This window comes from Anabrus simplex, chromosome 7 (genome assembly GCF_040414725.1).
Source record: "Anabrus simplex isolate iqAnaSimp1 chromosome 7, ASM4041472v1, whole genome shotgun sequence".
NCBI classification, from domain to species: Eukaryota; Metazoa; Arthropoda; class Insecta; order Orthoptera; family Tettigoniidae; genus Anabrus; species Anabrus simplex.
In genome coordinates, this window is record NC_090271.1 from 140,775,948 (window position 1) to 140,801,494 (window position 25,547).

The 25,547-nt window shown below is 41.4% G+C and overlaps 1 protein-coding gene across 3 annotated transcripts in view; it reads left to right on the forward strand.

Moving 5' to 3' along the window:
* Positions 1-25,547, forward strand: part of LOC136876976 (homeobox protein OTX2) — a 536,701-nt gene that overhangs the window by 479,987 nt on the left and 31,167 nt on the right. The window contains exon 3 of one of the 3 annotated variants that reach the window (XM_067150749.2): positions 4,168-4,302. The exons of the other annotated variants lie outside the window; for them this stretch is intronic. Within the exon in view, the coding sequence (XP_067006850.1) occupies positions 4,168-4,302 (135 nt within the window). The remainder of the gene's footprint in view (positions 1-4,167; positions 4,303-25,547) is intronic. 3 annotated transcript variants of the gene reach the window in all.

Here is a 25,547-nt window from a genome sequence, read left to right on the forward strand (position 1 = left end):
GGACCACATATAGGGAAACGCCCTGCACTCCTTCCGTAATGTAGAAAATACGTAGAAGAAATGCGAGTGCTACAAAAGCATCTAAGGCATACAGTTCTACTGTTTACGCAACCTTATACTTACACACCGTGTAGGTGTAGCTCTGTTTGACTCCCATGGGTGACCTGCGCGTCTGGGAGAGGGGGAGGTGATGATAATGAGGTAGAGGGTGAAGCCCGGTGTCTGCACATCGTTCACTCCCAAGCAGTCTGCCCAAGTTTTAGCATCTCTATCCGACGGACGAATCACCATCAACAGCGTCATTTGCCCTCCCTCCATATGAACACTGGAGAGGTTTGGAATTTAATCCAGGCTTTTGGCACACAAACTAGTGATTAGAAATTGTCCACGTCTCCTACCCTGCCGGCCAACGTTCTGATGACTCTTTTTTTCCAACAATGGGAGTCGAACCGGCTAACCACGGTGTCGGACCATATAGATTTGAAGCCTTAACGATCATGGCTGATAACACGAATAAACGGGAGACAACATTTTTTACTGTCAAAAATAGTCCATAAGATGTCAAAAGCAATACTGAAATGAGTGCTGACACATAGCAACCTAGCTCTATGTTGACAAGTCATAAATGTCCAGCTCCATGGCTAAGTGTTCACCGTCTTGAGATTCGGGTGTTGGGGTCCCCGGTTCAGTTTCCGGCTGGATCATGGGATTTTATTCGTAAACGGTTAATTATCTTGGCTTGGGGGCAGGGTGTTTTTGGCCGTCCCGAACATTCCTGCAGTCAACATCATATACAACATTATCCTCGACCACACTTACATTCAGTTTCCGATATACGAGAGACGCCACCCACCTTTGTCAGAGGGCTGGTCTTACAAGGGCTACACACGAAGTTGTTGTTGTTATTATTTATTTATTTATTTATTTATTTATTTATTTATTTATTTCATTTATTTATTTATTTATTTATTTATTTTAGCGTCGAAAATGCCAGTCATGAAACCATGTAATGAGTCTCAATAATTGTGACGTTTGCTACTTGTAGGGTTAACATATCAACGTTTTTCTTTCTTGAAATTTGCTTAGCTTTAATGCCTAAAATTTAAACTTGCTTTTGATTTTTACACATGTTGTGATGCTGGTGACAGACAGTTCCAATATTGCCACGTTTTATTTTATGTCATATGATTCGGAAATCCGCCCATATCTACCGAAACCCCAGGCTAAAGGAACGTATGGGGACGGTTTGGGAAGGTTCGAAATAAGGACGGAGGATTGTATCCAATCCTTGTCGGGTTTTAAGTCAGTTTTCATGAATGAATCACAGATTACACTAATTTACAAGATTAGATATCTGACACGATGTTTGCAGTTTCTAGTGCAGATGTTCATGCTCATTTCAAATCTGAAAACCGTTTTGTCCTGTCACGCCAGGTTTTGAAGATGTTGACGTTATATTTTTCATGGAACAGCGTTCATCGATAAAAATTGTTTTCCAAATTGAGCCTCTATGGACTGCGTGTTGACAACCAATCTCATTTTCAGTGTCTGTGTCTTGTTCGTCTGCCGGCTTTGACATCCTGCCAGTATCTCTTGAGGCCGTGATCAGCGCTTTCTTCCACTCCTCTGGTAAAGGGTCCTCCGTCTCATGCATAAAACCGTGATGACTTTTCATCCTTCTGAAGCTCGCCCTGCCATTGATTTTATCCTCCGCAATGCCCATCTCTCTCAGATCTTTCTCACACTCTTGGAACCATCTCAACTTAGATGAGCCGGTCATTATTCATCCAGAAGATATGCCCATAAAATCTTCTCTTTCGTTGAAAATTATTGTCATTATTTTTTGTTTTTTTTATACAAATCCGGGTATTTTCATTTGCTTCTTTTCTATTCTCAGTGACAGTGGATATTATGGCGTACAGAAGTTTTCTTATCCTCCGTAATGCCCATTTAGCTTCAAACTGAACCCGAGTAGCAGTCAATAATAAACACCGACGCCGACGTTCGCTAAGCGGATATAGCAAAAGAAGAATATAAAGCTGATGAAAGTAAAATACTCAGAGAAATGGAAAGTATGGTAACGATGTTTTATAATAACACCAGATCTGTTTTGCTACGTGTGCGGTTATGTAACAGACAAATACAATATGTGCCATGTGGGGCATTTGCACTAAGCTAAAGCTATATTCATTAGTACTGCATGTAGCTGTCAGTACTCTAGTGACTTTTACCTGAGTTGGTTTCCTTGATACAATATTTTAAAAAAACCAAACCCCATGGCACTACAGCCCTTGAAGGGCCTTGGCCTACCAAGCGACCGCTGCTCAGCCCGAAGGCCTGCAGATTACGAGGTGTCGTGTGGTCAGCACGACGAACCCTCTCGGCCGTTATTCTTGGCTTTCTAGACCGGGGCCGCCATCTCACCGTCAGATAGCTCCTCAATTCTAATCACGTAGGCTGAGTGGACCTCGAACCAGCCCTCAGGTCCAGGTAAAAATCCCTGACCTGGCCGGGAATCGAACCCGGGGCCTCCGGGTAAGAGGAAGGCACGCTACCCCTACACCACGGGGCCGGCCTGATACAATATTAACTATATCTAAATGGTTGATGTCGTATATCTCAACGGTGGACGATAGAGACAAATGGTTTGCATCAACATGTTTCAATTGGACGTGTGTTGGATTCCAAGATATCCGTCGAAAGTCATTTTTTGTTGATCAGTATCATTATAAAACTTCGTTACCATACTTTCCATTTCTCCGAGTATTTCACTTTCATCCGCTTTATATTCTTCTTTTGCTATATCCGCTTAGCGAACGTCGGCGTCGGTGTTTATTATTGACTGCTACTCGGGTTCAGTTTGAAGCTAGGTTGTCCATACCACTCCTTCATGTTCTTTAACTAAGATGTCCTTCTTTGGGACCTCGCTTGTCTTCGATTTTACCTTGCATGATGATGTGCAAGATATTGTATTTCTCAGGGTGTCGCATGACATGGGTTAAATGTTCAAACTTGCTCTTCTTGATGTTCTCACTACTTCCTTTAGTTTCTTCATATGTCCCACTGAGCTCGATAGCTGCAGTCGCTTAAGTGCGGCCAGTATCCAGTATTCGGGAGATGGTAGGTTCGAACCCCACAGTCGGCAGCCCTGAAAATGGTTTTCCGTGGTTTCCCATTTTCACACCAGGCAAATGCTGGGGCTGTACCTTAATTAAGGCCACGGCCGCTTCCTTCCCACTCCTAGCCCTTCCCTGTCCCATCGTCGCCATAAGACCTATCTGTGTCGGTGCGACGTAAAGCAACTAGCAAAAAAAAAAAAAAATTCATATGTCCCAGCACTCTACATTTCACAGCCAGTTTATGATTAGTATGTGTCTATAATCCCACACCTTAAATTCTCCAAGCCTTTCTAATGTTTGTTTGTCAAGGACTGGTTCTCTCTACTACGTAAAGTAGGATGAAGAAGATATATACAGTATATATATATATTTTTTTGCTAGATGCTTTACGTCGCACCGACACAGGTCTTATGGCGACGATGGGACAGGGAAAGACTAGGAGTGGGAGGAAGTGGCCGTGGTCTTAATTAAGGTCTGGTGTGAAAATGGGAAACCACGGAAAACCATTTTCAGGGCTGCCGACAATGGGGTTCGAACCTACTCTGTCCCGAATACTGGATACTGGCCGCACTTAAGCGACTGCAGCTATCGAGCTCGGTGAAGAAGATATAATATCTAACACGTATGACTTTCAATTTTCAGGAAGTGTTATTGCAAAAAACATTTCTCGTCCTAAATGATATGGCTCGTGCTTTTTCTATCGTAGTTTTTATTTCTATGGCCTTATCGCAGTTTCCCTGGATATTATAGCAGAGGAATGTGTATTATTTACTATTACCAGTGGAGTTCCTGTTAACCGTGGTAATTCAGTAGGTTGTTTACTGACGATTACAATCTTTGTTTTCGCGGTGATTCAGCAACCATCGGCTGGTTAAGTTATTCCACTCATATCCTATCTCCATTCATGCCATCCATTGAATTACCGTCCATGGTAAACCGCAGTGCGCAGGCGCTGTTTCCATACTATGAACATTCACCTCATTTCTGATTCAGCTAGGAGCTGTGCATAGGATTTTGAATTGAAAATGAAATGAGCTGGTACTTTCAGGGGGACAGAGCTACAGTTTAGAGACGGCCGCAGTGAAAGAGCGGCTCTTCTTAAAGATTCGGAGCAAGGACACACAAGTCTGGAGCGGGAATCCTTTATTCAGCTATGGTAGGATGACAGAAGATGGAATTTGGGGTAAGTGGAGAATCTCTTGATACTTAATGCGAAGGACTTAAACGTAACAGGCAGAAGAAGGCCAATTTAAAATAGCTATTATTCGATTTGCTTTACGTCGCACCGACACAGATAGATCTTATGGCAACGATGGGATAGAAAAGAGCTAGGAGTGGAAAGAAAGTGGCCGTGGCCAGTTTATGCCTAGTGTGAAAACCTGGAACCATGAAAAACCATCTTCTGGGCTGCCGACAGTGGGATTCGAACCCACTATCTCCCCATTTAAAATAACACTCTGCAAAATGTCTATGCTGGGTCGAAAAGCATGCTGTATGGGAATAGCCAGTTTGAAATTGATGGCGGACATTTAAACAAAGTCAATCTGTCCATACCCCATGTGATGCTATAACCTAGTTTACATCTGACGACTATAACCTATGGCCGAGATAGTGAACCCAGCCGAATACTTTCTTAATGCGAGTGCGCCGGGGTGAGTGGCTCAGACGGTTAAGGCACTGTCCTCTTGACCCCAACTTGGCAGGTTCGATCCCAGCTCAGTCCGGTGTTATTTGAAGGTGCTCAAATACGTCCGCTTCGTGTCGGTAGATTTACTGGAACGTAAAATAACTCCTGCGTGACAAAATTTCGGCACCTCGGCGTCTCCGAAGACAGTTAAAGTATTTAGCGGGACGTTTCTATTTTCTTAAGTTAGGGGGTGCCATCAACCCTTCATAGGAGTGCTCGGCCTCTCTGAATAGCTGCTTGTTGACGTATGCCGAGTGCGAAAAGGTTCGCATGTGTCGTAAAAATTTTAATTAGGTGTGAACGTAAAATGGCCTCGAACTGCACAACCACAGTGTCTTTCCCTGTTGATAAAAGGAAAAGCCACTTGTAATTTCACTTTCACTGTACAGATTCTCTGATAGCAGTGCCTCCTCGTTGAATTTTATCACCTTCAGTACTGAATTTTACTGAACAGCTTAGCTCAGTGAGTTGCGGTACGGCCAGTTGCAGTTGCCACCTCTGTACTCGGGAGACAGGTAGGTTCGAATCCCCCTTTGGCCACCCTCGAAATGGTTTTCCGTGGTTTCTCATTTTCAGCACCGGGTAAATGCCGAGGTGGTACCTTTGCTGAGACCACGGCCGCTTTCTTCTCATTCCTAGCCCGAACAATTACACCTACACCCACAGAGAACACTCTCACACCGCGGGACATGTTGCTCAGTCCCATGGGAATCATAATTCTGGTTAATAAATGAGTGATTTTGTTTTCACGAATTACAGCGAACTAAAGCGACAACGCCAGTTTAAAGCGAAATTTACTTATTTTGCGATAAGTGTGAAAATGCAGCGAAATTGATGGAAAATAACGATCTTGAGATTATATTCCAGTGTCACGTGTGTGAACGGAAACAAGACAGAATAAGGATTTCTCATTTCGACAGAAGTATATGTTCTATAAAATCCCTTAATAGTACGGTCATATAAGGTGAAAGCTACGGCCGTGTAGGGGGAAAGATAATGTGTTATGCAATCTTGATTAGGAATATGTTATAGTTCTAATCAAGATTACATAAGGAATAATGAATTATCAGTATCGTTTCTCTTTATTTATCTATCTTTTACATAAATAATTCACAAATTTCACGAATTAAACGTTTTATGAATAATTTTAGTAAATGATTAACGCGAAATTAAAGCGATGGGGTCAGCCCTATTTCGCGAAATAACGCGAAAAATTGTTTCCTTTTCGTGAAATTGAACATAAATTAACGCGAAAAATACATTCCCGTCGCCACACGCTAACAAACTACATTTTGCAGTAACGTATCAAATTGCTCTATATTAATTCTCATAAATATTTTTACTTCGTTATATCTGGAAGTCCAACTGAGGTTCCAAGAGTACCCAGTGTTAAGATCTAGTTTCTAATCTGCATCGGCCAGGTGTGGCCCGAGAAGTTTTATGCTCGCCGGCGTTAGAGCGCTGGCCTTCTGAGCTCAAGGTGGCAGGTTCGACCTGGCTCAGCCCGATGATATTTAAATGTGCTAAAATACGCCAGCTGTACGGATAGCGTGTCTCCCTCTAACACGGAGATTCCCAGCCAGATCTGGGATTTTTATCTGAATCTGATGATGAGATGCCGTCCCCGGTCTGGAAAGCCGAAAGACGGCTGAGAGGGTTCGTCGCGGTGACCGCACCTCACCTCACAAACTGCAGGCCTTCGGGCTGAGCACCGGTCGCTTTACAGGCCAAGACCCACCAAGGCTGTTGCGCCATATAGACAGGGAGATTTCACACACAGTGGCATTGGTCGAACAGAGAAATACAGTACGACATCTTTGTTGTTCGAGATCCACCCAGATTCGCAGAAAAATAAAAGTCAGAATATTTGACTCATGTCAAATCTGTATTAACTTACTTTACGTTTGTGAGACGTGGTAAGTGACCAGTCACCACAGGCTGCAGACCTTTTCGTGGCCTCGGGTACCTGAATCGGAATATGGTGTTGTTCTTAAGACCATCTTAAACAATGACCTTAGGGAGGCCACAAGACAAGAGTCCCATCCGGTAACAGACGAGACGACCTGAGGAAACCGCAGCGACTATATCCGATTTTCCATTTTCTTCATAGAGTTTCTGTTTTAAAAAAATGTCACGTTTATCCTACAACACTAGCCCCTCTTCCATCAGCACTAATAGTACGTCCTCATTAATGCCATTAACACCCATCCTCACCTCATTTGAAACAGATAATACAAATATATACAATAATGACGACCTGCTGGAAATAAGTTCTGTAGCCAGACGCAAGAGTGTTTCTGGGAGAAGTTTGGGATTGGGTCGAGTTCCTTATGGGTGGAATCGTCTATGATTGCTCCGACAGTTCTTCGACTGTCGAACGGTAGCTCCCGTGTGCCGTCTCCTGTGAAAGCTCCCACTGCCCTATACCACTCAGTACTCACTGCGACATGAGTCTTTCGGACATCGTACGACCAGTATCATTTGGGTGTTAATGAGTTCTTTGGTAACAGTGCAGGAGCGACCCGGGAGTACCTGAGTTATGGTCCACGTAGCAGTATTTTCGTTCCCATATTCCCATATGTACAATAATCTGCTTTACCGACACAGATAGGTCTTATGGCGACGATGGGATAGGAATGGGCTAGGAGTGGGAAGGAGGTGACCGTAGCTTTAAGGTACAGCCGCAGCATTTTCACGATGTGGAAATGGGAAACCACGGAAAACCATCTCCAGGGTTGCCGACAGTGAATGTCCGGACCCACTATCTTCCGAATACAAGCTGATAGCTACGTGACCCAAACCGTACAGCCACTTGCTCGGCAACATATTACAGTTCCGTATCTTTTCCTCTTAAGAGTGTTGTAATTTATTGTCTATTTAATATCGTTTACGTTTCCTTTTCAGGATTATGTTTCAAGTTACTTTCCACTAACATATGAATTGTTACATTTACAATAGCTCTGCATGACTTCCTTTTACAAACTCATCTTCAGAATCTATTCCGAAGGTTCTTATGATGTCAAAACTTGTTTACGTCTTTCGTGATGAAACCCTTCCCCTTACAGTGTGTCTGCGAGTCTGCACAACATGGCATGAAGGTATCAGTAAGTTTTTCTAAGGTTCGCTATAGATCCCATAGATGACGACAGTAATGTACAGTAAACAAACAGAGAAAAGATTCATATGGTTCAAAACGGACCATCTTTTGAAATGAAATTACTATTTATACACAAGTAGTAAAGTGTGTGTGTGTGTGTGTGTGTGTGTGTCATTTTACTTCACGAGTGCCGGGATGAGTGGCTCAGGCGGTTGAGGCGCTGGCCTTCTAACCCCAACTTAGCAGGTTCGATCCTGGCTCAGTCCGATGGTATTTGAAGGTGCTTAAATACACCAGCCTCGTGTCTATATTTACTGACACATAAAAGAACTGGTGGACTACATTCCGGCACCTCGGCGTCTCCGAAAACCGTAAAAGTAGTTATTGGGAAGTAAAGCAAATAACATTATTATTTAGCCTATTACTTCACGAGCAGGGATGATTTTGAAATATAGCATCGGGCCGCTCGTGAACCGTGTACTAAATATCCCAGGCAGTGCTTTCTACATGTTTGTCTGAACAACTCTTCGTCTGAGGGATCGAGCCCGGATACGAAGTCCGTATAACATTAGTTAATTCATTAGACAGCCCAGTTTTCAATAGAAAGGACTGATACGAGTTCAGCTTGTTGGATACAACTGCGAAGAGAAGCCGCCTGGTGCTATTCCCCTGTTAGTCACCCCACATGGCAGACATTCGTCAGTAATCCGGATTAACGCCAGAACTCTCCTGCACTGCCTGTCCTGTCGATACTGCCAGGACACTCCTATCGCACTGGAGATTTCCAGTTTAAAAATATTTTTACTTGGCGTCTTCTTAGTTGTGTATATACCTCAACTGAAACCATTGTTATTCTACACGCATCCCTCTCTATTACATAGTAATGTTATTGTCTTTACGTCCCTCTAACTACTTTTAGAGTATTCGGACACGCCGAGGTGTCGGAATTTTGTCTCGCGCGAGTTCTTTTACGTGCCGACAAGAGGCAGACACCGACCGAACTGAGCCAGGATCGAACCTGCCAAAATGGGATCAGAAGGTCAGCGCCTCAACCGTCTGAGCCTCTTTTTTTCCCCCGTTTTCATTCCCCACCCTGAGGGGGTGAAGCGGGCCACCAAGAGGGTTGCACCTCTCGCTCTGGCCGAGAGTTGCGATGAGCCATTCAGCCAGGCCTTCTCTTTTACAGTATTTGTTGCTATTCCACGTTAGGGAGTTAACTGCCCTGAGGACATTTTCTGTTTGTTTGAATTCCACATTTCCTGAGTTAAATTATTTTAGTGAGGGTAATTGCAAACTAGGCGCACTATGCTCGTTAAGAGACAGGCTTTTCATAACAGCAAGTGACAATTTTAGCAGAGTAGCGGAACATGTTAATTTGTCTCACTCTCTGATAACAGCTGATGCGGCGCGTCTATTCCACGTGCAGTGAGCTCAGCGTTGCGATATTTCAGTGTCATTGAAAAGCTAATAGCGGTGGTCGCAACTGCTTGTAGTCGATTGTGTGTTCTGCCCATCTATTAAATAAAGTGAATTCTAGGAGTGAAAAAAGGAAGCGACCATGTTGCCTTGGACAAATACGGACGAAAAATTCAGATTTCTGGTTAAAAACCGCATTATCACAGAAGCGTATAAGGAAAAGCGACAACAACACATTTTTCGAAACTCGGTAGGTACCACGACCTGGATATGTGCCGCTAGTTGACGAGGATAGTGCGCGAGTACAGTAGTAGCCTACGTATCGAATTGATGTTAAGTGGAAAGTGGAATCCGAACCCATAATCTTTCGATTTCTCGTCGGATGCTTTTTCCGCTTGAGTTGTGGTGGCTTAAGTCATATTTGTTGTGTTGGGAAGGATCTAAGCTACAGGTCTGGTACTACTGCCAACACAACTGCAGAGTCCGCGCAAGTCGCCCGTTATGAGCAACTTCAGTTACTCTTTTTACGACCGTATTGCACTCGAAATAAGCCTTCAGTGATCTAATACGTTCGCAGTAGGTTCCATCAGGTATATTCGCGACCACAGCGTAGAAGGCTCCTTGGAGCGTGACGTCATAAAACTTTGCCAACACAGCACGCCCCCACACTGCCAACAACGCCCCGATCTTAGCTGGTCGTGAAAGGCTGCATCTGTATTGTATACCACGATACTTCATATGGAATTATCTTGTTGGCTGTTTGAATCCTATTTATTGAGATAAAGGAAATTAAGATTGACTTGAACTTTTCCGTAATCGAGAGGTTCATATTAGTGATATATTTTACCAAGATATATTGTTTCAGTTGGGGAATACCACTGTACTTCCGCGGGGAGAAAATATCCCTAACTCCCCTGAAAAGATCCGAAGGTATCCCAAGTTCTCCTGTATTTTCACTTTGATTTCCCGTGAAAATTTCATCTGTCAAGAATTGCCGGTAGTTGACCTAATTATAATCTACATCTGACGTAGCCTACTTATACGAGACAAGGGGTGATCATCTTCCTCAATCTAAGAATGAATTTTTGGTCATGTTGAAGTTCTCTAATTTTCATCATTTTTCTTCCATGAGTTTGTTCCTTTTGCTAGTGGCTGAATGCCCCACTAAGTTTTCGGCGAGGATGGGATAGGAAACGGCTAATAATGGGAAGGAAGTAACCTTAGCCTTTAAGGTTGCTTGGTATGAAGATGGGAAACCACGAAAGCCATCATAAGTCCTGCTGTTGATGAGGTTTGAATCCACTACCTCCCAAATTTAAGCTTACCGCTACACTGCCCGTGAATGCTGCCAACTCACTCGTTATGCTTATGAATAACTTGTTCGTACAGATTAAAACATAATAGTGTGTAAATACTGGAAAGAGAAATCACCGTTAGTGTGTAAATTAATTGCATAAATTGGGAGATGTTATTGTTTTGTATTACGGATTGTCAGTAGTAATATAATCAGAATTCCAGAATTTATCTAGAGAGAGTCTAGAACTCGATTTATATTTATTTTGACTACACAGCGAATACAAAATTAAATAATGATACCAAACGTGGATAGATATAAAACAAATCTCGTAGGCTTAAATAGATATTCACAACTAGGGGGCGGATTTCTATGACCTAAAAATGTTTGAAATATGTATGCATTTATAACCTAAGAACATGCCCGGATCCATGGCCTTTGGTCCAGGGAGTCACGGGTTCGATTTCCGGCGGGATCAGGGATTTTAACTTTAATTGGTTAATTCCATTGGCTCAAGGGCTAGGGGTGTGTGTTGTCTACAGTTTTAGAAATCACATTAGGTAGGGCCCCATACTCACAGATGCGCAGGTTGCCTATCTACGTCTAATCGAAAGAGCTGCACCAGGCCTCTCCGGAGGCCATACGCCATTATTATTATTATTATTATTATTATTATTATTATTATTATTATTATTATTATTATTATTATTATTATTATTACCACCTAAAAACATACAAATATGACGTATAAATACTAAATTTAACTTATTGAATAGCATCTACATATAGAAACACTTTTATTACGATTGCTACAGGCTGCAATTAATGTAGTGTTGAAATAGGTGGTTTTAATTATTCCAAATCCTTAACCTACAAAATTAACTATAATGCTGAATAGTTCATGAACTCATAAAGGTAGGAAATCATGGTCTCTGTGGAAAACAAACACTACAGTTACGTTACTTTCACTGCTCAATATTCAATCATTTTTACATTATACGCAAAATATGTGCTATTTGAATGAAGCTTTCGAACCTGATCCAGTCTCCATTATCAGGATTGTGGTTGAATGATAATCCTCTCCTGTTGTCGCTGAGTATCGTCTTGTAGCGAGAAAAACTTCCTTCTACATCACATGATGTACCGGGATCGTACTTCAATAGAGTTAAATCATTCGGAGAAAATTGCTGTAAATCTGCAGACAAATAACTGCAGAATTGCCTCTGCTTTCGTGAAAACAATAGCCCGGTTTCCAGGAATTGACCCAACCAGAAAACAATAGCTCTTACTTGCTAGAAACATTCCATACACTACACTTCAGTGGTTCTTCAGTAGAAGTACATTCCAGTCTACCCTGAAAGATAACTTCTTATAAAACGAAATTCAAATGAAAATGAACAAAATATGCATAAATATATGTATAAATGTGCATTTATATGCCCAATAAAACCTGTTTAATTTTATCATGCTTGTAAACGTATTGAAAATACAAGGCTAAACACCAATATCAATCAATCAATGCTGATCTGCATTTAGGGAAGTCGCCCAGGTGGCAGATTCCCTATCTGTTGTTTTCCTAGCCTTTTCTGCATGATATGTTAAGGAAAAAAATGACTTGTTATAGAAATCCACCCCCTATTCATAACCTATTCACAGAACAAAACATTCAGTACGAAATACTGAGTAGTTTAATTTTTGCGTTTGAACTCTTTGGGCTGCGGTCGGTCTACAAATATGTCGGCTGTCTGCTTCATCAGAATACCACACTTATGTAAATGTATTATTGAAAACTGAAATGCCATATTAGAGCAAAGAATCTACAGCACGCTATTCTCATCAGTTTACATAATAGCAAGTGAACGTACATGTTCGATGATACAAAAGTGATACTACGGAATCTATGATAATACTGTGGTGATAGACAGCTGTTAATTGGTTGAAGTTCCTGATTTCTTATACTGGACTGATCATCAGAACCAGGGGCCAAATAGTTAAACAATACCCGTGAGATCAATAAGAGAATCCATACTATCACATAGTACAAAAATTTACTATCGTACCATCACTAGCACTGAAGTTAATTCTGTTCAGTGAACTGGCGATCAAGAATAGTACTTACAAAAGAGTGTGGAATAATACGAGGGTGGTTCAGTAAATGAGATAATAGTATCTCCCATTGTGTGAATTTCTGCAACCCCTATATACACTTCCGCGCATAATCTGAGTGGACTTTTGCACGGAAGAATCAACATCAAACTCTGTGCATTTCTTTCCGTGCTATGGTCTTTCATATTTCATGTATTTTCTTTTATTTGTATGAATTTGTCCAGAACATACTTTGCCAATAATTCCGAAGTTTAATTGCTATATTCCAATTCTAAATGAGTAAATAAAATTAAATAGAAATGTTACGGTGCTACACTCCGTATTTCACTGTCACTGAACAGGAATATATCTTGCATCTCTGCCGGTCATTTGGAGGAATTGTTTGATCGGAGTTACGACATTTACGTGGGGATTGAAATCTATTTGAGTACACTGAGCGTACTACCCCCATTTACATGTAGTATTGCGTATTTTATTGAATCCGCCAAGCGATTTCGGCATAAATAAACAATACAGGATCGCGGTCGTAACGATATTGTCCATATTCTTTGATCGATAAAACCTATCGCGACAGGATCGATCCCGCACGGCCCCATAATATTAGGACCACGCTCCTGAAGAATTCTCTCTCTGAGTCCATTATCAACACTACTGGGCATGCGTGAGCTCATGCAAACTGCTGCTTGCTCATTTCCAGAGAGATCATGATCATGTCAAATTCAGACGCAGGGTTGCCTAGTTAGTCAGTATATGACTAGATCAGGCCATTTGGAGTATTACGTTAGCCACAAATTTTCAAAACCCCATTTTTGCCACTTTCTTTGCTTAACTTGGGCATTTCTAGCTATAATTACCTCGGACATTTTTGTGATTTTCAGTGTATTTTAATATTGCTAGTTAGGACAATTTTTGAAATAAATCTTATATTAACGGTATTAAAAGTAATTGGATATTCCTGTTTCATAAATAACCACGAAAAATTCCTATTCGCCTTTTGTCACACGTTCTCCCTTGTCTGCGTAGCATATTTTGGTTATTCACTTTATAATGAAATGAAAACCACTTTGCCACTTTGCTATTTGCTTTACGTCGCACCGACACAGCTTGGTCTTACGGCGACGATGACCACTGTCGGCAGCCCTGAAGATGGCTTTCCGTGGTTTCCCATATTACACACCAGGTAAATGCAGGGGCTGTACCGTAATCAAGGCCATGGCCACTTCCGTCCCACTTCCTATCCTTGCGTCGCCGAAAACTTTCGATGTGTCGATACGGCGTTAAACCACCAGATAAAAAAGTGACTATCTCGTTTGCTCTTTCGGCCCAAATTTGCCTCATTCAAATGAGGTCCCGTCGGAAGTGTCACCCATTTGTTGGAGCAAGTGCAGTTTATTCGTCGTCAGAAAAATCAACAGACATCTCAAGTGCTGGAGGAAGGAATGTAGTTGAGGAGGGATGATGATTATAATGTACATGTTTGTTAATTGAGTTCAGTATCATTTAAAACTTCTACGTTTATACATATTTTTTCTCCTCCCTCATCCGTTATTCTTAAAACATGTGATTTGAGTGTGAATCTTCACTGCCGTATGATTTACACTTAATGCATATAGCGACTATTGGCAAGCTGTTCCATACAATTAGCCATTTGTGGAAATTTTAGCGATGTTGTACCTACTTTTCGTCATCAAGTGTTGGCAATACTGTGCAGACGTAGACGGGGCTACGCTCCACTCTATCCAGCTCCTAGAGTTAAGTACACAAAGAGATTATAGTATTTAGTGGTTTCTGTTTTCATACGTGCTTTTTAAATAGCCTGGCGAAATGAAGTAATCTAGTAAGTTAATTATGGATGTGTTATAAGTACTTCTGTTGATGACAATGTCATTTTCTCGTGATTCTGTTGCCTGTAAATATTCAATCCGCTATCGATTATGAATGAAAATGAAGTGCTCAATTCGATTACGGAAATTATTTTTACAAGACCAAACATGGAGTGCGCGCTCAGTCGTTTTCAATACGATCTCCGTACGATCCGCGTTTACATGGGACTCATCCCAGATTTTACCGCTTCGAGCTTGAGACTCAGCCCCCGTTTACATGGCGTTTTCAGTATGGAAAGTGTACTTGTCTATTTGAATCGTGCATGTAAACGCACTTACTGTTTAGAAGGCAGTGGACAACAGGGCGGATGATGTTTCTGGTTCCTTTTTATTGAGAAGGTATCATATGGTAAGTAATCATGTGTTGCTTATGAGAATAGTTTATTTCGCGTACAGTATTCGGCAAAACAAACCGTACTAAAATTACGAACATGCTCTAAACCAGTGGTATGCAAAGTGTGGTGGTGTTGCGAACAGCCAAGCTCATGGGGTGGAGGACAATGTTGTTGGTGAAACTACGCTGGAGGAAGTGGAAAAGATGGTAAATAAACTCCATTGTCATAAACCATCAGGGATAGAGAAATTAGACGTGCAATGGTGAAGTATAGTGGGAAGGCAGGGATGAAATGGCTTCATAGAGTAGTAAAATTAGCGTGGAGTGTTGGTAAGGTACCTTCAGATTGGACAAAAGCAGTAATTACACCTATCTATAAGGAAGGGAATAGAAAGGATTGCAACAATTATCGAGGTATCACACTGATTAGTATACCAGGCAAAGTATCACTGGGATCTTGGAAGGGAGGCTGCGATCAGTGGTTGAGAGGAAATCGGATGAAAACCAGTGTGGTTTCAGACCACAGAGAGGCTGTCAGGATCACATTTTCAGTATGCGCCAGGTAATTGAAAAATTCTACGAGGGGAATAGGCAGTAGTGTTTATGTTTTGTGGATCTAGAGAAAGCGTATGACAGAGTACAGAGGGAAAAGATGTTCGCCATACTGGGGGACTATGAAATTAAAGGTAGATTATTAAAATCAATCAAATTGGGCTTCAGTGCGAATTTATGGTAGAATGAGTTCTTGGTTCAGGGTACTTACAGGGGTTAGACAAGGCTGTTCGTAGTTTACATGGATCATCTGCTGAAAGGTATAAAACGGCAGGGAGGGATTCAGTTAGGTGGAAATGTAGTAAAAAGTCTAGCCTATACTGACGACTTGGTCTTAATGGCAGATTGTGCCGAAAGCCTCCAGTCTAATATCTTGGAACTTGAAAATGGGTCCAATGAGTATGGTATGCAAATTAGCCTTAACAAAACTAAATTGATGTCAGTAGGTAAGAAATTCAACAGAATGGAATGTCAGGCCGATAATTTCAAGTATTTAGGTTGTGTGTTCTCCCAGGATTGTAATATAGTGAGATTGAAACAAGGTGCAGTAAAGCTAATGCAGTGAGCTTGCAGTTGCGATCAACAGTATTCTGTAAGAAGGAAGTCAGCTCCCAGATGAAACCATCTTTTTATCGGTCTGTTTTCAGACCAACTTTGCTTTACGAGAGCGAAAGCTGGGTGGACTCAGGATATTTTATTCATAAGTTAGACGTAACAGACATGAAAGTAGCAAGAATGATTGCTAGTACAAACAGGTGGAACAATAGCAGGAAGGTACTCGGAATGAGGAGAGGCTAATTTAGAAATGAACTCGATGGATGAAGCTGTACGCATAAACCGGCTTCGGTTGTGGGGCCATGTGAGGCGATTGGAGGAGGATAGGTTACTTAGAAGAAGAATGGACTCTGTTACGGAGGGTAAGAGAAGTAGAGGGAGATCAAGACGACGATGGTTAGACTCAGTTTCTAACGATTTAAAGATAAGAGGTATAGAACTAAATGAGGCTACAGCACTAGTTGCAAATAGAGGATTGTGGCGACGTACAGTAAATTCATAGAGGCTTGCAGACTGTACGCTGAAAGGTATAACAGTCTATAATGATAATGTATATATGTATTATTATTATTATTATTATTATTATTATTATTATTATTATTATTATTAGTATTATTATGAAACAACTATTCTACCTGGTTCAACTTCCATTGTCCAACCCTTCAACCCTTGAATGTGTGCTTCTTTCGTCAATCGAAAAAGTTCATCACATTTTTGTGAGGAGTTTCACTCGGCAATATTAATATTGGCCTTCAGAGTCGTAACGCTATTATAAAACTTCATGCGCTTTTCCATAATCACTTGAGTCCCCCCCCCCCATATTCAATGGCATTATTAACCTTGTGTGGAAGAAAGTTACATTTCCAGTTGAATATGATGCCTTTGACACTCCTGACAGTGCTCTCTGGGACACAACTCTCAAGTGTACAAATGCATCATTCGTCCAATGTAAATATAGTCGTTTATATTTGTGTTGAACCGTTCCTGCATCAAGACGTAAAAACATATTTAAGCATATGAGGACAGCTAAAATTAGTAGAAAAAAACACTATGTATGTTTAGTCATCAGCCCAAAGGCTGGTTGGATCCTCAACAGTTCCGCCATGAGTTGTCATAGATGGCCTAGGCATCACTGAAGAGGCGTACTAGGGAAATGAGGAGTGAGGTAGTTTCCCGTTGCTTTCCCCACCGAGCCAAAAGTTGCTGTTACATATGTCTGCCAAGCCCACTGAAATGCATGCACCAACCGACCCTATGAGCAACAGTTTCACACCATTCATAGCAGAGACTGGCTGCGTAAGGAATGGCATTACTAGCATCGCTCATACCTCAGTCACTTTCATTTTGTCAAAGCCAAGGACAAGACAGAGACAGATCAATGAAAGTAACAAAATTGCTCTAGCCCATACCAGAAGACGTAGTGCACTGTAAACACTAGGTCCTGCCAGCAAAGGCATGAAAAAACACTATTTATAGTTAAGTTTCCTGTCGTTTTCGTTATTATATCAATATCCACCTACGCTCATATATATGTATAATTACCTATATGGGCAACTAGAATTAGAACAAAATGCATTTATTACAGCTGAAATTTTCGTTGTATTTGATTTTATACCATTATCAATCAAGCACCGCTGTGAGTTTTAAAGCCACAACCGCTTCCTTTACACTCCTAGCTCATTCCTATCCCATAGTCGCCATAAGACCTATCTGTGTCGGTGGGACGTAAATCAGCTTGCAAAAAAAAAAAAAAAAAAAAAAAAAAAAAAAAAAAAAAAAAAAAAAAAAAAAGCACTTCGTGAATGTTCCTTGTTAGTGCAACAATCCATAACAGTTGTGCAATTGTGCCAATTGTTCACAATCTTATGACATCTGTTCTATTGAGAATACAATTTCCGATCATTATGTCTTACACAATTTTCGTATACCGGCTACGATAACAGAGATATTCATGCATTTAGACTTTTGCTGTTCAGAATTATATTTCTATATCGGCTGTGTTCACAACAAGAAGAAAATGCAATTTTTAATTTTCCGTCATGAACGTATTTTTAAGAATAATTTATTAACAATGCTCCATTACAGAAAGTAATACTACAAGCTTTTATACACATAACAACAGTGCTAATTAGTACCCTATATATAATTAATTACATATGTCTTTGGCCAATGTTATTCACTGCTTGATGGCTGTAAAATGTCAACATTTACTTTGTTTAAAAATTTAGAAAATTCTTTTAGGTGTTTGTCCACGAGTTCATGTTTCTCCACCGGCTAGTGGTCCACTGAGTTTATAACACTGCTACAAAATTCACCCCTCTCGGAATTGAGTAACTTACACTCCGAAAGGATATGGTCAGCTGTCTGATGATTTGTTTTACCACACGCGCATGTAGGTTATTCTGTTATTTTGAACCTAAAGAAGTATTCACCAAATTTCCTGTGGCCTGTAGTCTTAGCTGTCACATTAGTTACATTTCAGTCTACTCCGTACATTAGGAAAGTATGAGTTCCTCCCTCAATTCTTGTTTGATTGTACTGATAGGTGTTCGATTATAAACCACTTCTATGTCCAGGTTGTTTGCAGCTTGTTTACCGGTTATTCTGAATGTTATCTGATAAAAGAATGTGCCAAAACAGGGCGGCAGTTTTTCCTGGGTAACTGCTAGTCTGGAAGAAAATACATGAGAAGTTTTTTGGTAGAACATTGAATTTCGAATGCACTGAGTAGGCTCAATTCATTAATTCATTATTCAGGCAGCCTGTTAACTTTTATGGATTCTAGGAACACAATTTTTAAGAATTGCATTACTTCAAAGGAAAAAAATACCTGATCTGGTAAGTTATCACATACTGTACTTACATATACACAGGGCTTTTTTATGGCGGAACCCTCTATATTGAAAGGAAATGAAATAATATAGATTCATAAAAATAACAAATAATAACCTTTCAGGTTAATGAAATGAAAATATATTTATTTGAGGTTCCCGCTCTAAAATATCTGTCATTCGATTTGTTTTGAAGTAGTTTGTAAAGCGTAATCGTGCGAGATATCACGTGAATTTTGTTGTTTCGATTCTCGAAAGGAAGAAGAAAGATGCACGCTGGCAAGGAGATTTCAGCTGAATGGAAGGGAAGCCATTCGAGCCTTCACGCATCATCTGAAATTCAGAGTGAAAATGCGTTAGATTCGGCGCACTTTCAATAGAGTAGCTATTTCTTCCAGTGTTAATAAAAGCGTATTTTCTCAGACGAACCTAATCGTGGCTCTAGGAAGGTCTTCCATATCCATGAAAACGTTAACCTCACTGCTGTTCATAAAATCGTTGGACCTCTCTTTGATCCAGCTATATTAAAACATAGCTGTTTCAAGGTCACCATTCTGCAATGGTCGCCAGAAGCAAATTCCGCAAACAAGTCGAGGAGGATGGTAACATGTCCAAAGTCTAGAAGCTGTTTGAACTATTTAATCCTACTGTATGAAATGAACGTATGCTGTTTAAAAATTCGCGATTCTTTCTCTTACTTCTCTTCTGAGAGTTCCAACATCTCTTTTTCTAGAAGGAAGCACTATGTATATAGCTTACAATAATCTGGAAGAAATAAGCTTTCTAATGGTGGAAGAACGACTAATCGGCTGAGTAGTTCCAGAGGTTACCCTCCATATGCAAACTTATATACTCTTTTAGTCTGTATAAATGATTACCGTTCAAATTTCAGACAGATTTGAAGTTGCTTCCTTCAGTTTTCCATTATAACCTCGAGGCCACCTCACTCTCCAAGAGCCTGTATTGCAAACTTTCTGAAGAGTGCTCAACTTGCCCGTTGTACCGTATCCCAGGAATTGGTATTTATTTGGATTGGACTACAGTGAGATATTGCTAGAAGGCAGGCCAGATTTCACTTGGAGTCTCACTTGAACACTGTACGTTCTCTATGATATTTTCAAACAAGAATAATGGCACTCACATTGTATATTTTATCAATGATCGCCATTCAATATAGAGTTTTCTTGTTTTGTAAATATTATCAGCTTATTGCGGAACAATCTCACCCCAGCAGGATACAGCGCATTATCACAACCCTCCAAATATGTTTTGTAATTTTATTTTTCACCACAATTTCAGTGTGTCAAAACACACACATGTACATGCAAACGATTTTTTTGTTAATCGACGAAACATCATTTTATTCAAAATTAAATTAAATCAGAACCATGAGTGAGTGAGCGAGCTGATTGTATCGCTGCCCCCGCCCCGTCTCACTCCGACATGTCCCTCTTGTTTCCTGTGCTCCATGGAATATATTTAATTTATAAACAGAGCGAGCATAGCACGCCGAGTGCAAGCGTTGATCGAAATGCAGTGCTGACCCGTCGCTACCCCACTGCTGTTTTCACAATGAATTTTCGCCCGCTAAGCGGATCAAGCACGATAACATTTTTCTAGCTGTGTTTGAACAAGTAGGCGGACCCTGCCCAACCCGCCTGACTGCCAATGATAAATTATGTGCACGCTATTATGAAGCATGGGCCAATAGATCCACCTATTTTTGTGATATTGAAAAACAACAACAGATAATGCCATATTTGTTCAAATCTTTGGCCAAAATATTTCGTTCAAAGCCAGTGGATAAATAAGCCATTTTTATTATCACTCCCCACAGTGTTTAGCGCCCTCTAATAGTTGGTTTGGCTTTGTCTTCGAACGCAAATTGTATTTACTGTCATATTTCTATGGCAATTAATGTTTAGTGTCATTTTCATTCTTATGTAACTTACATTGGCTGCAACAAGGGTTTAGCTCCAGCTTACATCGACACACCTGGTGCGGCACAGTTCGTATGTACCATTCAAAGAACGAAGATCACCAAAACAAACACAGGTGATTAATCCAGTGTATTGTTTAAAGTGCTCTGATGTCGGTGCGACGTAAAGCCTCTAGCAAAAAAAATGCACTGAACTATTTCCAATATAAAATACAATACAGTATTATTAAATTACTGAACTTCGGGCACTGAATATTGGGGATATTTGACCGCACTAAATATTTTTTTTTTTTGCTAGTTGCTTTACGTCGCACCGACACAGATAGGTCTTATGGCGACGATGGGATAGGGAAGGGCTAGGAGTGGGAAAGAAGCGGCCGTGGCCTTAATTAAGGTACAGCCCCAGCATTTGCCTGGTGTGAAAATGGGAAACCACGGAAAACCATTTTCAGGGCTGCCGACAGTGGGGGCACTAAATATCAAATAAATGTTGGGAGTAGGACGTGTCGTCTGCGGTCATGGGTATTTTGGTGTGACAACGTTTGCCCATGACAAAAGACACAAATTCTTAATAATTAAGCGGAAGGATAACGGGACAGTAGCATTTATATGATTAGTACCCTTAAAAGTTCTTAGGTTGGGAAGGTGTTTGGCATTTAAACAAGGCACATTTTGTATGTCATTAACTTTTATCAGTTTTTTATATCCTCTTTGTGCGTTAGATACTATCATTGTGTATCTTCGGACCTCTCTCGCGGTGGTGGTGTTGAATGAACTGATGACGGCGCGTCGTGGGATTTACTTACCAATGCGCCAATTCTAACTTTATCGTCGTATAACTTTTGATTTGTAGGAGATATCTTCACTATTCGTTCACCATTGTCTTGCCTACATCTCTCCACGGGATCTCATTTGAGTGTTGAATGGTTATCGATTTAGAAGCCGCGAAAGAACACTTTGTTGTGCATTTTCAGTGTTCAGTAACTTATTCACACACTATACTTTCATTCACTGTATTAAATTAGCCTATCTGTGAATAGAACGAGACCGAAACGTCGGTCGACGCGTTAACTCACTACGGCGCTCGGGATTGCACCGACTGCGCGTAATCGAGAACTCAAAGCACGAGGACCACTCGAGGAGAGATTACGTTAAATTCATCGTTGTGGCATCTAGCAGAGCTGTTTAATTATCTAATGATAACGAACATAGAATATACCACTTATACATTGATGAGCAATTGAATTGTCGATACCTGGCTAGTAGCGTGTAGCACCTCCTTACGCATTGATAACGGTGGCGATCGTGAAGCAGGGACTCCACAAGCCACTAGAAGCAGGGGGGAGCCATACTGATATATGGCCGCTGCACAGCCTCCCAAAATATACAGAGATTGTTCGGGGCAGGACCCAGGGTGCACACATCCCTCTCGTCAGCATTCAGATTTGCCCAGTAAGATTGAGATCGGGTGACCTTGGTGGCCAGGCAAGAATCCCCATTCCCGTAGAGCGTTCATCGAGCCAATCAGCCACAATTCGGGAGTGATGTGTCGGCGCATACTGCAGGGCGCTGGAGGTGGACAAATGAGTGGACATCTGACGGCAAGTTTCTTTATCGTTCACCGATGAGGAACGTTTGTGGATGTACCAGGGGTTCCATTTTACCCAGCGTGAATGGACCCCGTAATATTAGATTAACCTACCCTACCACATCAGCATTTTGCCAAAACACAGCTGTTTCTAATTCAGTAATTACTCATGCCAGAATTGATAGACTGGCCTCGTAGCTCTCCGGACTTGAACCCATTTGAGAATATGTTTGCACAAGTAAAAAATCATATGCGGAGAAATATTCATGCTGACCTGCGGAGTGAGACGTTGTCACGTCAAATCACAGAAATATTACAGTTTATGCAACAAATTATATACGTAGAGTACATTCCTCATCAAGTTGGTTAATATGTCGCTAGGATATTTGTTCCTTGATAATACCGTTTACAAAATATTGGCAGTGAATGAAGTAATTTCAGTGAACTTAGCACTGCTAGTCTCATAAGAATAGTACATCTCCTCTTGTAATTTTGAAGATGATACTAAGAATTCCAGTAGAACAGTATCTTGACTTAAAGGTCGATGTCGTTCCTCCACTTGAGATCTAGTTATCTTCATGACGATTAATAGTACGTTCGTCATACATAAGATAATTATTGAATTCGTTCAGCTCGCAAATCAAATGGGTGTACTTGTACCATTTAACACAACACAGGAGAAGTTTTAATGAAATGAAGCTTGATTATAAATACTTAATGATCGTTCTAGTTACAGAAGACCGGGTTTATCAGCTAAAGCAAATTGGGTTACAGGACTCTACAGTGGACACGTGATAACTCTGCCGCTGAGTAGCCGTAGTCTTTCTAAGAATTCGAAGAGTCGAGTGACTATCATCCCTGCTTTTCCAATTCGAACGATACATCCTGCGCAGTTGGGGCTCGGGAGAACAGTGCGGCCGACCGTACAAGTAGCGTGAGTGAACAAGGTTCTGATGCCGCACGACGGATTTAAGAAACGTTTCTTACAGGCTGAAAGAGGCTCTTTACCGAGAATCAGTGACGTTGCACGGAGGCAGTGTTCTCCAGTCAAGTAACCATGACGAGGTTTTCCAGTATGCTTTCATGGGAAGAGCATCACGGCGTGACTGGGGACGCGAAGCCAACTCCTATATCTTATTCCAACTGAAGCTACGCTCCAAACACAGGCCCATGAAATCCTGTTGTATGTAGTTTCCTCAGAGGACGGGATGTTTACACCTTCCAACTATATTTCACAAGCCATTTGAAATATTAACAGGCACAGGCGTCGTTAGAGGTGAGGGACAGCTGGGCCATGTCCCTCTCCGTAATATTCTGTGTCATGTCAGTATTGCATATTTTCTAAATGTAGATGGGGTGAGTTGCACTTCACCATAAGTGCTGTTATCATAAGGAGCAAAGAAGTTAGGCTCACTCGCATTCTAGATTCTGATTACATCTTTCCAGTAATTCAGGATTGTGTGAAATAATATTTGTTGCCCATGGTAACTCATGATATACCCTGCCTGCCGTAAGAGGTGACAAAGTGGGAGCAGGGGCTGGCGATCATGGCCCCCTAGCTGAGTCTGGCATTGTTTCCGCGTGTGTTAGGCTCCTCGCTTTGATCTTTCCTGTCCTACCTCCCTTGGTAGAATCTTGTTCTTTTCCGACGCCGACGAGGCTTACGGATTCTTTCATTTTCAAGTCCTCCGTAGCGTTTCCCTTTGTTTTACAGACACCTCCATTCTTCCAAGTGTAGGACCTCTTCCATTTTCCATCGGATCAGTGTTAATAGAGAATGATTACCTAGTTGTACTTCTTCTTAAAACAATGCCCCCCCCCCCTGTGGATGAGGGCGTAGAATAACACCCATGGTATCCCCTGCCTGTCATAAGAGGCGACTAAAAGATGCATCAGGGGCTGTGAACTTTGTAGCGTGGGTTGGTGACCACAGGGCTCTCAACAGAGTCCTGGCGTTGCTTCCACTTACTTGTCCCAGGCTCCTCAATTTCATCTATTCTATCCGACCTCCCTTGGTTAACTCTTGTTCTTTTCAGACCCCGACTGTATGGAGGCCTAGGGAGTCTTTCATTTTCATGCCCTTCGTCACCCTTGTCTTCCTTTGGCCGATACCTTCTTTTTCGAAGTGTCGGACTCCTTCCATTTTTCTCTCTGATTAGTGTTATAGAGTGCCCTCTGGTATGGGCTAGAGCAATTTGTTACTTTCATTGACCTGTCTCAGTCTCATCCTTGGCTTTGACAATATGAAAGTGGCAGAGGTATGAGCGATGCCAGTAACACCATTCCTTATGCAGCCAGTCCCTGTTATGATTGATGTGAAAATATCGCCCATAGGGTCGGTTGGTGCATGCATTTCAGTGGGCTTGGCAGACTGATATGCAATAGCAATGTCTGGCTCGGTGAGGAAAGCAACGGGAATCTAACTCACTCCTTATTTCCCTAGTATGCCTCTTCAGTGACGCCTAGGTTGTCTATGATAGCCTTTGGTGGAGCTTTGGAGGATCAAACCAGCCTTCGGGCTGAAAACCCAACATACACAGAGAATGGTTGCTTAGTTGTACTTCCTCTTAAAACAATAATCACCACCACCACCACCTTAAAACAATCTACCGGGATTAGTGGCTCGGACGGTTGAGGCGCTGACCTCGGCAGGTTCGATCCTGGCTCAGTCCGGTGGTATTTGAAGGTGCTCAAATACGTCAGCCTCGGGTCGGTAGATTTACTGGCACGCAAAGGAGCTCTTGCGGGACTAAATTCCGGCACTTCGGCGTCTCCGAAAACCATGGAAGTAGTTAGTGGGACGTAAAGCAAATAGAATTAAAACAATCACCACCACCACCACCACCACCAGACGCTGCAATGAGATGATAACCAAGTTGTACTAAAGGCTGTCTTCTTTCCGTGTTTACATTATGAGATTGCTCGTACCCAGAATTTATACCAGGGAATCCGAGTTCGGTGCTGTTAAGCGGAACATTCACATAATTCATGTAATTTAAAGAGCGCCGTTTTCAGACTCAGCTTGAGTCTGCACATCTTAAGAAATAACTTAGAAGAGTTATTGCTTAAAAGTCTCAAACAATCAATGTATTATTATTATTCTTTCTTAATCTGTTTCCCCTCCAGGGTTGGTTTTTCCCTCGGAC